General features: G+C 37.0%; 1 protein-coding gene across 1 annotated transcript; it reads right to left on the reverse strand.

Moving 5' to 3' along the window:
* Window positions 1-3,413: 3,413 nt before the first annotated feature.
* LOC141483902 (uncharacterized) lies at window positions 3,414-5,614 on the reverse strand. Its single transcript, XM_074178935.1, has 3 exons — window positions 5,233-5,614; window positions 5,071-5,177; window positions 3,414-4,123 (listed from the first exon to the last, which is right to left on the reverse strand). Exons 1-3 carry the CDS (start codon window positions 5,468-5,470, stop codon window positions 3,518-3,520), a joined length of 951 nt encoding a protein of 316 aa, XP_074035036.1. The 5' UTR covers window positions 5,471-5,614; the 3' UTR covers window positions 3,414-3,517.
* Window positions 5,615-15,254: the final 9,640 nt, after the last annotated feature.

The raw sequence follows: 15,254 nt of genomic DNA on the forward strand, positions 1-15,254 counted from the left end.
TCATATTTTTTGTATATCAAGAGCCCGTCACTTTTTTCACAATAATACTAGTATTTTTCGTTCGTTATTGTTTCAAGCTTATCTAAAAAAAATATTTTCAACTTTTTATTTCGATGTTCTTCAAAAGCACGTTTTTTAGTTTTTTAAAACTATATCTATTCATGATTTCTTCCTACCACGTAGTAACGAATACATCCATCAATTTATCAAAAAATATTTACTTTCAGACAAAAATTATATGACCAAAATTGCTTAGAATTAGTCAGTCTATCAATTTCCTGACTTATTTTCAGTGAAACATTTTTCAACCCTGAGAAGAGTTGGCATCCACTCCCGGTACAAAGTCAACTTTGAAGTAGAAGGTGAATGAAACCTAAATCCAAATGTTTGCAAACATCGGTGGTGACAAAATTTTATGGGTTAGTTTAGGTTAGGTTAGGTCCAAAGTGAGTGGGTCTATTCGACCCTCTACCGCAACCTGCAAGGGTTTATTGTGGCTCACACCTATTCAAACTCGACCAAATAAACCCAACTTCTTAACGAAGCCGATTAGTTTGTATGGTGAGTGGTCTTTCAGGTCAAAGGGTAAGAATACGGCTCTGCCGAACTCTAATAACTTGATTCGGTCCCCAGCGGGGCAGGCACAAAGTATATGTTCTGCTGTTACATCGTTAATGAGATAGTCGGATAGTCAAGGTGCAAGATTCCCACTTTGATACCCGCGACAACCTTCCCATATGAAAGTTTTTGCACGTCAGCTACACCTGACGATGCTTTAGATTCAACCGTGCACGGTTTTTTCGCTTCTGGTTTTGTTGAATCATCACTTGAGCGTAAACGTTCGCTAACCTGCTCATGGGAAGTTTGTTCCTCCACCTGAGACAGATTCTGCGTACGCCGTTCAAATATTTGGTGCAAGGCGGTTTCATAAGGTACCCCGCTTTTGAGGAGACGACTCAGTCGTCTGCACCACCTGGCTGCACCACCAAATTTTTTTTTGTTAGGTTCAGTTATTGGATCAGGAGTTGGAAAGTTGAGAAGCTCCCGATCCTAATCTAAATTTACAGGGAGTTCAGTTGGAGTCATAAGGTTGACATCCATCTCCTCTGTAGACTCAGCGTTAGAAAGAAATTTAAAGTTTACTCTGTCCATAAAAGTCCCACTAGTAGCTAGGGAAAGAAGGTCAATCACGGCAGACCCCCGCATTACCGTGACAAGGCGATGCTACGACAAGAGGGCGCCCGGTATCTCGAAGGTTCCTTAGAGACAGCTGATTGGCTCAGTGTCATTCATTCTCTCGGCACGGATACACACACATCTTAGGATTAAGCCATCGTTGGGATGTCATAACAGAAAACCACAAGTGATTCTACAAGACTACGTGGAAGCAGGCATCCGATGGCCGGTTTGCTCAACCCCCACATCCCAAGCCAATGCACTCGCCAAAAAGAGCATGCACAGTGGTTCAGGCAGTGAAAGATGAACAAGGACAGCCCCCTCGAAATTTTATGTGAAAAATGTAAATGATTGAACTGGTTACCATAATCAGAAGTTGAAGAAAATTCATATGATCTGCTACAAATATAAAAGCTAATATGTATGGTAATAATATGGAGATAGGTACTTGCTTTTGAGAAACTATCCATAGTCAACGTCGCGTCGTGATATGAAACCTGACTACACTACACTATTTCGAATAACTGAAAACATCGTTTTTGGTCATTATTACCATTTGATCCGTAGCAAATTTAGCTGATAATAACTCATAGTGTAATTTTATTTCAAAATCATTTCTATCCAATCTGACCCATCCCAGGAAATACCCATAAGGTTTGATTCCTGGTCATGAAACTTTACTTCCAGGCAACTATTGAAGCAATTACCGAATTCCAATCACGAAAGTCATTACGAAAATCACTTCCAGTGAATAGTAAACTGAATCTCCGTATCGTTAACAAAAGCGAAGCACGTTTGAATAGGGTGGGCCACTGGAAATGAAAGTAGGCCGATTTCTCTTGATTGCCGATTGAAAAATCTTTCCAATTTAAAAAAAATGTAATGGAAATCTTTTACAGTAATTAACGACATGAAGCTGCAGTTTCTGTTGGTAATATGATTTTCCGTTTATCAGCTATAGCCTCCTCACGAACGACAACCCTCAGAAATCGAAACTTGTGCGGGCTAAGGAATAAAGAGATCTTACCTTTCAATATTCGATTCCTAACACGAGTTGGACGATCCGCAATGGAAATTGATAATGCGCTAAAGGGCTCGAACCATCGTTCCACATACAAGTCGATCGAGTGAATATAAGAATTGGACCTGATTATCCTATTCTATTTCTTTAATGATAACAGTCTGAATGGTTTTTTTTTGAGTTGATGTTTTTTGTACTACATTTCATTTATTGTTCTCTTGTTTTATATTTATTTTGAACCTTTTTAGACTTTGTTAAAAATATTCTTAAGAAAAAGTATATTTTGATTGATGGATTGAGAAAAGTTGAATTATTCGCAATCATAATGAGTCTGGTGACTGTACGTTCCTCCACAGTAGGTTTCGATAAATGCCTGCCGGAAAAAAACTTTCAGGGCTATTGCCATGATGGACATTGAATTATATCCGACTGTCGTTTATGCAAGTTACCTTAAGCCGGGTCCACATTAGTAAAAATTTACGTTGTGCGGGGCATTCGGCACAAATTTTTATGCAACATACAAATTTATGCGAGTGTGGACGTTTTCGCACGTGTTCGCCGCACACAAAGGTACGCAAAATTTTTCGCCGCATTCAACGCACGCCATCCGTGGCTTGTCGGTTTTTTTTGGAGATTAAAGGAATTTGCGTCACAAAATCGTGCAATTGTGGACGTATGTTTCCAGAACGCAGTAATTTCATCAAGTGTTATTGTCATTGTTTTGCTTTGGTGTTCTGTTGATATTGAAATCAGAGAGTGCCTATGTCTGATAATTTAATAATGAAAAGGAAATGGGCTGCTTTCCTTGTTATGCACCATCTTATCATCAAAAAGGAAAAAGAGACAAAAACAAAAAATATGAGGCGGTATTGGATAAGGCATCTGTATCAAAACAGAAAACAATTAGACAGCATTGAATTAGTGAATCTATTATCCTTGGATGAGAGTACTGGTCATTTTAAAAATTTTTTGCGGACGGCACCAAATGATTTTGAGTTTTTAATAAATAAGATTGGACCGAAAATTGCCAAAATGGATACAAAGCTTAGGAAAGCCATACCTGTAAAAGAAAAATTAGCTCTCACACTACGTTTTCTGGCAACGGGGGATTCATATGCAAGCCTTCAATATCTTTTTAAAATATCTAAACAAAGCATATCACTCTTCGTTCCAGAAGTGTGCAGTGCTTTAATTGACGAATTGAAGGATTATGTTAAGGTAAGTAATAAGATTTGATTGATGCTTTTGCCATAACAGAAAACACTTTTTAATAAAACGAAACGTAAAGTAGAATTCACATCATCTCAAACATATAATTGATTAAAGTGTAGTGAAATAAACAAAGTCTTGTAGTTCTGCTGCTACTGCTTCTGATGTAGTATGACTGACTGAGGATTGTGTATTTGCGTGTCCATCATTGGAATCCAAAACCTCGTTCGAAAATGGTGAACGAGTGGATTCATGTGAATACAATGATCCAGGACTTGACGTATTGTACTTTTCCATCTCGGCGTCAAATATCAACTGATTTATTTTATGAACTAAAATTGCCTTGGTTCGGTGATCAAAGGTGTTAAGTCGGTCCGCCACATATTTTGCAAATATCAATGATGACTCGTCTGGTGGTATCGGCTGCTGCAGAAACTGAAAAGCCTTTTCAATGCGAGGGTCTTCCTTTTCTGTAGTTTTTGCTCGTTTTCTTTTAGGTGTCGAAGGTTTGACAAAAGATTTGGATGTTGATGCTTCCTGAGTATTGTCAGTCACCTGAGTCACCTCTATTGATTTTTTTCTTTTTGAAGTGCCTGGAGCAGGGGGCTCAAGGGTTTGTTCAATATTTTCTCCAAGTTCTGGAAATGCCGGGGTTTCCTGGTGCAAATGTACTTCGCTCTCGACTTCGCTAATTTCACTATCATCAGTTGTTTCACTCTGAAAAAAACACGTAACGCGTTATTAATTATTTACTTAATTATTATTTATCCTAATTGCAGATGCCGACAACGCCAGAAGAATGGTTAACTGTTGCAGAAGCGTTTGAGACAATGTGGAACTTTCCAAATTGTGTAGGTTCTTTGGATGGAAAACACATACACCTTCAAGCACCGATAAACAGTGGAAGTGAATACCATAACTATAAGGGATTTTTTAGCATCGTGTTATTCGCATTGGTCGATGCAAATTACAACTTTATGTATGTTGACATTGGATGCCAAGGAAGAATTTCAGATGGTGGGGTTTTTCAAAACTCTGATCTTCATCATAAAATTGCAGGTGACACACTAAACTTGCCGCCAGCAAAACCTCTTCCCGGAAGGCAAAACGATATACCTCATGTATTCATAGCAGATGACGCATTTCCACTTACTGAACATATCATGAAACCATATTCAGGAGCACACCCAAGAGGATCAATTGAAAGAGTATTTAATTACAGGCTAAGCAGAGCTCGAAGAGTTGTTGAAAATGTGTTTGGAATTATGTCGTCAGTGTTTAGGGTGTTGCGAAAACCCCTTCTTCTGGAGCCTAATAAAGCACAAGTAGTTGTTATGGCAGTAGTATGCTTGCACAATTATTTAAAACAAAGTAAGACGTCAAAGAACATTTATATTCCTCCTGGAATGGTTGACTCGGAAGAGCAAGACCCCCTAATGCAAGGGAGCTGGAGACATGGTGGTGATTGCTTTGGAAATATGCGAAATTTGCCACGCCGAGCGACTATCACTGCTAAAGATATTAGAAAGGAGTTTGGAGAGTATTTTACAACTGTAGGTGTTGTTCCATGGCAAAATGAATATTCATAAATAATGTTAATTTGTGAATGCGTCAATAATAAACTGCTTAATACATGCATGTATAGGTCTATTAGTTCTACTTACATCATTTATTTTTTCCGAGCTAATGGTTTGTCGTGGATCGTCCTTTTCCATAAGAAATGCGAAACTGTTGAAGGCAAACCAATCCGATCTATATATATCTTTTGCACCTAAAACAACTTGTATATTAATTTTATTACTTAAATTAATTAAAAACAAACTTACCTTTGCCGGTTCCCATCGTCTTTCGTGCTTTCGCTTTTTCTCTGCGAAATGAGCCCAGCAGGCTCGATATTTTCTTTTTTGCGTCTTCTACATCTATATTTAAAGCTGTAGCGACTTCGTCCCAAGCATCATTTTTTTTAATTTTATGGAAATACCACTTATCTGTTGGGTCCCATAACATCCTGTGTTTTTGATATTCTTGAATTAACTGGAGACTGTCCTCTTTGTTTAAATTCATTTTTGTTTATTTTCTCGATGTACTAACTCGGTAGGTACCGCGAAAAAACTAAATTCAACAAAAACAAACCACCACACAACTTCGCACACGTGTTGAGCAGGGACGCACGGCGCACAACGTAAAAATTTGTGCAGGGAAGTTAACCAATTTGTGACGCAAATATTTATGGCGAATCCTCAATTCAACACACAACGCAAATATTTACTAATATGGACCCGGCTTTACAGAGGCTTTTCTAACAGATGTTTCCATTTCATATACGGTGGAATCAGATGATTAATTCTAGACTAGTTTTAACTACCTGGAAATACCGGATATATTCCTTAATCCAATGGGTGCTAGTGAAACCAGGTTAATAAATATATGATTACTACATAGTAAATAATTTAGAGGAACTGCGTATGATTTTCTGGTAAGAACAAATTCAGCAGCTGCTATTCGAATACATTTTAGTTACGAACAATTTTTTTGAACGCTACCATGATGAATTGGTTTTGTGTCATTTCCATTAGCTCACCATGTATTGATAACAAAGCTCTACAAAAAAAAATTGTGTTGCCCTGGATATTTTTGCAAATTTTTATGTTTTTGAGTGCCTAAATCACGAATATATTTATGAAAGTAATGAATGTGCTCTATTTTTTATGATTTTTCGTATCTTGTATTTTTAATAATAATCGGCTTGTTAGTGAAAAAAATGTATTTTCTCAGTCATGATTAGGCTTCTGCGCAACTTTTTTGCGCGTACAAACATCACGTGATCCCCACTTCTCGGGCTCCTTGCTCTGCAAAACAGCTGAGAACTCAGTTATTTGATAATATTGAAGTACTAACACGGAAATCTGGATAAAATGTTATATGTTAATATTTTGTTTCAATTGTTGAGTGTCCGTTCTATTATATTTATCTTGTCTTTTTAAACATGAGTTTGTCACGAAGGAAGTGCAAATAAAGTAGTGATTTATTTAGTTATATTTGTGGAATTTATATATCAAAAAAACAAAAAAGAAATATCACAGACTTTATGGAAACTTATGCTAAATATTTAGGTTTTAAAATGGACAAATTAGATAAATCATGGGTTCCTAATAAAGTTTGTAAGTCTTGCGTTGAGTCTTTGCGGTTGTGGAAAAAAGGAGAACGTTCTGGATGAGACTTTGGTATTACTATGATCTGGATGGAGCCTAAGAATCATTTCGATGATTGTTACTTTTGCGTAGTAGATGCTAAAGGTTTTAATCGAAATCAAACGTGGAGATATCCAGACTTACAGTCTACAAAATGTCCTGTTTTACACAGTGAAAACTTCCCTCGGCCTATTTATGTTTCAAAAGTGATTCGCATGCCCTCAGAAACAATTATGTTGCCAAATTCACATAAATCGAATCAGTCTACCAGTGGAAGTGAATGGGAGGGTGAAACATCTACGCCAAAGTTGTTTTCTCAAAATGAACTCAGTGATTTAATACGTGATCTAAATTTATCAAAACAAGGATCAGAACTGTTAGCTTCAAGATTGAAAGAAAAAAATTTATTGGCTCCGACAGTCACAATTACAACGTACAGAACGCGAGAAAGTGAGCTATTATAATTTTTTGATGAAAATGAAGGATTGGTATACTGTAATAATATTGCGAAGCTGCTTCTGGACATGGGTTTGAAAGAATACAAACCTACTGAGTGGCGTCTTTTTATTGATAGCAGTAAAAGAAGTTTAAAATGCGTCTTACTGCATAATGGAAATAAATTTGCATCAATTCCAATTGCCCATTCTATAAAACTCAAAGAAGAATATGAAAATGTCAAATTAGTTTTAGAAAAAAACCAATTACTCGGAGTATCAATGGTCGATCTGCGTGGATTTAAAAATGGTTAATTTTTTACTTGGTCAACAACGTGGATACACGAAATACCCTTGCTTCATTTCTATGTGGGACAGTAGAGCAAAGCAACGTCATTGGGAACAAGATGTTAGGCCTGAAAGAAATTCTTTAACTGTTGGTAAAGCTAATGTAATAGGAGAGCCGTTGGTGAGCAGAGACAAAATTATACTTCCACCATTGCATATTAAGTTAGGAATGATAAAGCAATTCGTAAAAGCTTTGGACAAGGAAGGAGATTGTTTTAAATATATTTGTAGAAAATTTCCAAAACTTAGTATGGAAAAGTTGAAAGGTGGAATATTTGATGGTCCTCAAATACGGCAATTGATGAAAGACACTGATTTTATTAAAGTTATGACTGTTACGGAAAGTAAAGCTTGGGAAAGTTTTGTGTTGGTAGTCGAAAATTTCCTAGGTAACCATAAAGCACCAAATTATGAAGAAATTGTACAAAATATGCTGACAAACTTTCAGATTCTAGGAGCAAAGTATCAAGTTACACTATCTTCGCAATCATTTGGATAAATTTCCAGATAATTTAGGAAATTATAGTGAGGAGCAGGGAGAGCGGTTCCACCAGGATCTAAAAGTAACGGAAGAAAGATATCAGGGTCGATGGGATTGTCACATGATGGCCGATTACTGCTGGTCTTTTAAAAGAGATTGTCCTCTGAAAAATTATAAAAGAAAAGCTCTTAAAAGGCGTTTCATGGAAACATAACATGTTTTCGAAATTTCCCTCTCTATTTACTTCAAAGTATCCATTTTTTTGCAAATAAAACTGAGATTATAAATATATCTGTTATTTTGTTTCTTGTTTTCGAATTTCTGTAATGTAAAATGAAAATAAATATTTAAAAGAAAACGAGAGCAAATCTTACAAAACCATTGATAATTTCATGAATTGTGAGTATAAATACATCCAAAATCAATCTTATACTTAGGGCAACAAAACCACTGTAGACCAGTGTAATAATGATATGTTTAAAAAATCTGTTTAAAATCTGTTTTTACGTTAATCAGCTGTCGCCCCCATATGAATGACAACTCTCAGAAGTTGAGAAACTTGTGCGAGCTAAGGATTAACGAGGTCTTGCCTTTTATCGTGTGATTCCCAACACGTTCCTAATAATGATAATAATAATTATGATAACAACAAAACGCTTGTTGCCCGGTTCCGCCATATGCTTTGGGGGACATTGAATTCGTTGTGGGAAATGAGTGGGTAGTGCTGATTTTATAAGAACTAGTAATTCGCCATCCTTACGCTGATACATGCTGGTGAGCTGGTGAGCCAACAGAGTGGGACGATATTTGTCTTGGGGTTTTCAGCTACAGTTTAGTCGATTATTGGCCGAAAAAAGGAAGAAAATCGAATTGAATATCGAGATCGTTTCTTTGACCTGCGCAGACTCTATCCAGGCCACGCTGCTAAAATGGTTACTCTGGTTGGCGAGTTCTTGGTGGAATGAACCCCTTTCTACTCTCAAATCTCAAGGTGATGCCGGCTTGCCGTAGTGAGGCAGAAATCTTGTCCGGATGAATGCAGACAGATGTTATTCTTGCGTCTACTCAGGGCACATGATTCTCGGACCCGATGTTGTAGCTTAGGGGATAGGGCCTGACCAGCTTACCTTTCAGGAAATGATGATAATGATTAAGTATAATGAATTTTCACAATATAGATTTTATTTAACATACACGTTTCATTACATAATAACATTATCAGTTGGACCAGTCTAATATGTTGCGAAAATTTATAATTATTATGAAAAGTGTTATTGATGTTCACCATGCAAGTAACGGGTTAGCGTATCCAATAAATAATAATAATAACATCAAAAGTAACTAATATTTGAAGTACCCTGTATGAATATAAATGTGTCTCAGATCACTTTATGCTTTTTTGATGTGCTATTTCACCAAAATTCGTAGAAAATTTATAATAGTTTCTCTCACGGAAAAATATATGTACATGTACATGTACATATACATCTGAAACTTATTTTGTATAGCTTTTAATATATTTTTTTATTTCTATTCACTTTATCGATATATTCAGCAAATTCAAAAATTCCAAAAAAATTCTAGTGTATACAGGATAAGGGATCAAAGTGACTGATGAGCCTTCCAGGACGCCTTGAATACATTTTCTGTGTTGTTGATAATAATGCACTTTCCCTCAATTTGGAAAAATGTCTTCACATGAGCTTCACGAATAGTAATGAAAATAAAATAAATGCTAAATGCCTAAATGCAATCAAGCAGAAACCAATCCAAAAAGTAGGCGATAGAAGGGATTTGGGAATCATAATGGATGTCAAACTTAATGTCAAAGCACATATGAATGAAATTGCAAACGAAACAAATAAAATTATGGGATTCCTCATCAGGAACAGCGAAGATTTTAAAAATCCTAAAACATTAATTTCATTATACAATGCATATATGCACAGTAAATTCAGTTTTTGTTCTATGATCTGGAACCCAATATATGCAATAGATATCAATAGACTAGAAAAAATCCAAAACAAATTCTTAAGACTCCTGGGATACAAAACCAATTCCTCTGTACAGGCTAGCAACTACATCATTAAGAAAAATTCAATATTTCCGGACTGGCCGATAGAAGAACTCTCGGTGACGCATCATTTTTAACCAAAAATCATTAAAAACCAAATTGATTCGCAAGAATTACTCTTCCACCACCCTCAAGGACTGATGGAGATCCTTCTTTCCAGAGGCATAAAGTTTAACATCATCCATAGAAAACAAATGGGTGACCTTGTGCCTCCGGTTTCCGGGGTGCCACAGTTATACCCTCGAGTATTTTTGAGCGCAACGGATAATGACAATAGTGAGATGCAGAAGAGAAGGAGACTGAGGGAATCGCCCTGAAATACACCGCTTCTGAAAGTGACTCACCCTGTTTGGACTCTGACTTGTTATGGTGAAGCGAGTTGGCCAGAGTGGTATCAGTTGTTCAATACATCTCACTATTTTATCGGATACCGCAAGGCATCTGAGCAAATGCAAGATGAGCTCATGCAAGATGAACTCATGCAATCTATCATGCTCATCTATCCGTTCGAACACTCGGGTAATTGCGGTGAGTATTCGTGTGTAGAAGATGCTTGTAAACAACTTATAACACGAATTCAAGCATGTTAAGGGGCTGTAATTCTTAGGAATCGACAAATCTCCGCTTTTGGGAATGAGGACGGTCCGTCCTTCGACAAACCAATCAGGAATCAGCTGCTCTCCGTCCAGTCATGAGTTGAAAACTCTGGCCAGATAGCGGATGCTTGTTAGTTTTTTCCACCAATAAGTGGTCAACCCATCTGGGCCTGGAGCAGTAAAGTTCTTGGAACCCACAAGGGCTCTTCGAACGTCATCCGAGGTTATCGGGTTGCACAGTTTTTTGAGCTCACGCTATCAAAGCTCTCTGTTGAACGCTAGGGCTGCGCTAGGGCAATAATATCTAAGTTGAGTGGCTGCGGGGTTCATAGATATCCTTCCAAAAGGATTACACCTGATCAGCGGTCGACAGATTATCCACAACACGTGGAGGCTCTTGGAATGAGCAAGAAGGCTTCTCGTGGAACATAAGGTTTTCCGCGATACTTCTCGCTCGCCTCACTAGTGACTTCTTAGCAGCCACTAGCATTCGTATCCTATCAAGGCAGTGCTGTTTGGTGGTCAGCAGCACGCCTTGACTCAAAGTGTGATCGGTACATCGTAGTTTAGCGGATATTTGCCGCACTACGGGTGTGAAAGGCCTATTGCCCGCCCTGTAATCCATCACAAATTGGATACGAGACGCGTGTTGTCTCGCCGACGTGATCTTAGCCTCCATCTTATGTACAGGCCGTTCAATCTTCCGAATTGCAAGGCCGGGATTTCGTCCTTCCGATTCGGAAAACGATTGAACAACGCTAAACACGGCGGTGTTGATTTGCCAGATGTCAGTACCTTCTGTTAGAACACTATGAACTTCCGTATCCAATCAAGCCAGTTCTTGTGGCTTCAGGGGCCTAATTCTGTGGGGCGCCCTGCGTGTTCTGATTGACTCCATTGGTGACATGATGCCATTCTCCTCCTCAGCCGTGCCAACGGGTGGTAGAACTATCACTTCTACCACTTCTTCAGCAGGCTGGGAAGGTGCCGCATAGCTCTGCCGCCAAAGATAGGATCCGTTATCCGGATGTATTTTACACCATAGAGCATGCATTCTCGCCATGTACAATCTTCGCACAGACTCACTATTCTTGTAACAATGCATAATGCTACATCTTAGGTCATGCGTCCACTCAAAGGGTCAGTTGTCATTGCCAGGGTTGTCATCGGTAGGCAAATTATCGTTATGGGCCCCACCACCTTGCCTCTGACTCCTCCGAGCGGGTCGATTGTGTGGGTCCCTTCCTTGATTACTAGAAACCAAGTTTTGGGTCTACCGGGTGGTTAGCCCTGTGGACCCACGGTCGGCCCTAGAGGGAGAAAAGAATTCTCCTTTCCGGGTGCGCCTAGGCTGTCGCTCACCAAAGGCCAAGGGCGTTAGTGGCCATCCCTGCTTATTTATTATTATCATTATTATTATTGTGAAAGTGAAACTTACTATTGAATGCCGATACTTCATGCTGAAATGGACGTGTCGAAGAATTTGTGATAGTCAAGTGAAAAAAATTAATTGAGCTATTTACCTTCAGTCGAAAATCTTGAAATGGTAACCCTGTAAATTTTGTTTCTCTTGTATAAACTTTCCCTCTGTATTCCTGTCAGCTAATCCTACCACCCTGTTGAAAAAGATTTGGTTTTACGTGCTCTCACGAAATAATACTGCGAGAGCAAACGAAACGACTACAATAGACATACTTCCTCTCAAGTCTGAATAGTAGACCTTTACACGTCTTGACTAAGAGGGGCAAATGTGAATAGTTCTCAACCTATAAAAACAATGTCTGACATTAATTAGAGTGCGGCCTCGTTCTTTGGTTTACGTAGTCTCCAGGGATCGATGAACACCGAGACGAAGTCGTGAAGAAAAAGAACTTCAGACATTTTCGTGCTTAAGTGAACATGAAGGTAACAATGTGACATGTGAATCCAGAGTCGGACTAGGCCGGAAAAGCACGGTTGGCGTGTAGCTCTCACAGGGCTTATACGAGTCTCTTATTACTGAAAAAGCGTATCAAGTATGGCGACTGGACAACACATACTCTTCCGAAACAATGTATAGGCGGATCCTGAGGATGGGATGAGTTCATATGAATATAATAACAGAAAAATGTTTATCAGAGCAAGGCAAAACTGAAGTGAAATTCATCCACATCAACAACATGAGTTAAGGAAATAAATATTTCGAAATGACTTTCAAAATGATAATCTCTCCCAACTACCTACACAGTAGGGTGTGGTAAACGTTTGTTGAAAAACTTCCCCGGCTAATACCACGCTGGATATTGAATTATATCCCACAGACATTTATGCAAGATTCCTCACAGATGCTAGTTTCTTGTTCATCTAGCAGCAGGAGCATGCTGAAATTATTCAAGTAGATCACCTGCAGGCCGCGGTTTCGAGGTATTACCTCTCGTCACTACAGGAAAGATCCTACCCAGACTCGAATAATTTCAACACAGCTCTGCTACATATATGAAATCTTCGTCTTTTCTGTACTGACGAGAGGTAATACCTCGAAACAGCGGTCTGCAGGTGATTTACTTGAATAAATTCAGCACGGTCCTGCTGCTGAATGAACGAGAAACATCTGCGATTCCTCTATGAGGAATATTGCATAAATGTCTATCGGATATAATTCAATGTCCAGCATGGTATTAGCCGGAGAAGTAGTTGTTTTTCGATAGACGTTTACCACACCCTACCGTGTAGGTAGTTGGGAGAGATTAATATTTCAAAATTTGTTTCGTGATGGCAATTTAATAAATTCTGTATCATTGTAAATCCAAGATGGCCGAAGTTACAAAATGGCGATTTTCATATTTTTCACAACTACTTCAATATGGCTATCAAATGACAGGGCTTGAATAGTAGAATAGTAGAACACTTTGAAAAAGATGCAAATTCAAGATGTCCGCAGCTACAAAATGGCGGATTAATTATTATTTCAGGAAATTTCCCCAAAAAAGTCCTAACATCTATTAATTAATTTTCTTGCATTTTTCTCAAAGAAAATATAATAATAGATGAAAAACCAAGTTGATTTTGAATAAAAAAAATTACATCGGTTGCAGATTGAAACAATAAACACTTCCTCGAAATTATACCATCATATTTGCGTTATTTATGATGCTTATGATGCTTAAAAAGTCGCTGAAAATGCCAAATGTCCGTTATTTTTATAAACAAATGCAGATAACAATAGAATAGTGATAGTTACAAATTAGTTGGAAGGCTCATTTGGAAGAGCTATAAATTCTCTATAAAAATGTATTCAATGATTATTTTTATACTTTTGATAGTTTAAAAGTTATATTAATTTTTTGGTTTACATATCGAGTGGTTCATGCAAATTTTGTAGCACATAATTTTTAAAGTACAATAAGAATTAAAAAAATTCTTAGAAAATTTGAAATGTATGATTGTTTTTGTAATTTTTATCAGATTTGAAAAAAAAATATATCTCGGTTGGGAATTTGTTTATAACAACTTGTATAGTTAGTGAACAATAAAAATATGAATAACTTTTTTTATTCATTTATAGAGAACTGTCAATTAAGTATGACTTTTGGAATAGAAAACATTCCTCTACTGACTATTTAAATATTTGAAATATAGAAAAAGTATTATAAACAATTAGAAATTGTTGTTTAAACAATTATTTTTCTAGTGAACATTATATTATGGAGACCACAGAATTAATTTTTTTTCATCAATTTGTTTATGGATGATTCATAAACAAATGGCGTTTAAAATGTATTGTTCAACTTACCGAATATGTTTATTAATATAAAACCGGGAATATGATGGTGAATTCATTTTTCATTACTATGAAAATTATAATGAACAAAATATTGAACTTTTTGAAACTTGTATGGTGTGTTCTTATTGAGTACATTGATAAAAAGAGTTCTATGGGGCGAAACTGTTTTTTGATTTTTTTGTGGTCGTTAATGAAGACGCAAGTCAAGTATAATATTATAATTTGATAATTACCTAGCTTTTTATATTTTATATAGTGTTCGAATACACCCTTATTTTTATAAATTTTTTAAATTATTCTTTAATAGTTGATTCCCCAAATTCACCCGAGGAGGTCTATTTTCGGCATTAAATTGAAATTATAAATAATATAAAGTAAAATTTCGGTGGGTGGGACTTTTTTTTTTAAATCTCTTTCTCTTGAGGATCTTTTTGCGACAATAGATATGTCTGGTGTCCGAAATCGGATATGTGCTGCGTGTTCTTTGAAACGTGCTTTCATTGGCTCGCCTAATATGACCGATATATTTTTTGTCATAGTCCTCACAACTCATTTCATATATCCATCATTTGTTGAAGTGAGCAAGTAGTTTTGAAGGTTAATTTCACGTTCAACAATTTGAAAATTCGATTTTAGTGTACTTTGGTTCATACGGAAGGAAAATGTACTTTTAGTCTATTTGAGCAGTCGAAAATTTACGAATATTCTCCCTAAATTTACGTTTCCTAATTAAGTTATCTATTATACAGTGCATTTCTTTAATGTCCCCCCCTATTTTATTTTTTGAAATTTGGAATAATGAAATTATTGCATGAATACTTTATTTTGAAGTGAAATTGACAGATGAAACTTTCGAAATGGCGACTGGGCGCCATCTGGGGAAAAAAATTAAATGAAATGGGGGGGTCTTATGATACATCTTTTTGAAGCTCCTGACAAATGCTTCACAACCCTAGAATAT

The sequence above is a fragment of the Leptinotarsa decemlineata genome, unplaced genomic scaffold (genome assembly GCF_025532065.1).
Source record: "Leptinotarsa decemlineata unplaced genomic scaffold, Ldec_3_MD MMD2_tig00004307_RagTag_RagTag, whole genome shotgun sequence".
In the NCBI taxonomy this organism is placed as follows: Eukaryota; Metazoa; Arthropoda; class Insecta; order Coleoptera; family Chrysomelidae; genus Leptinotarsa; species Leptinotarsa decemlineata.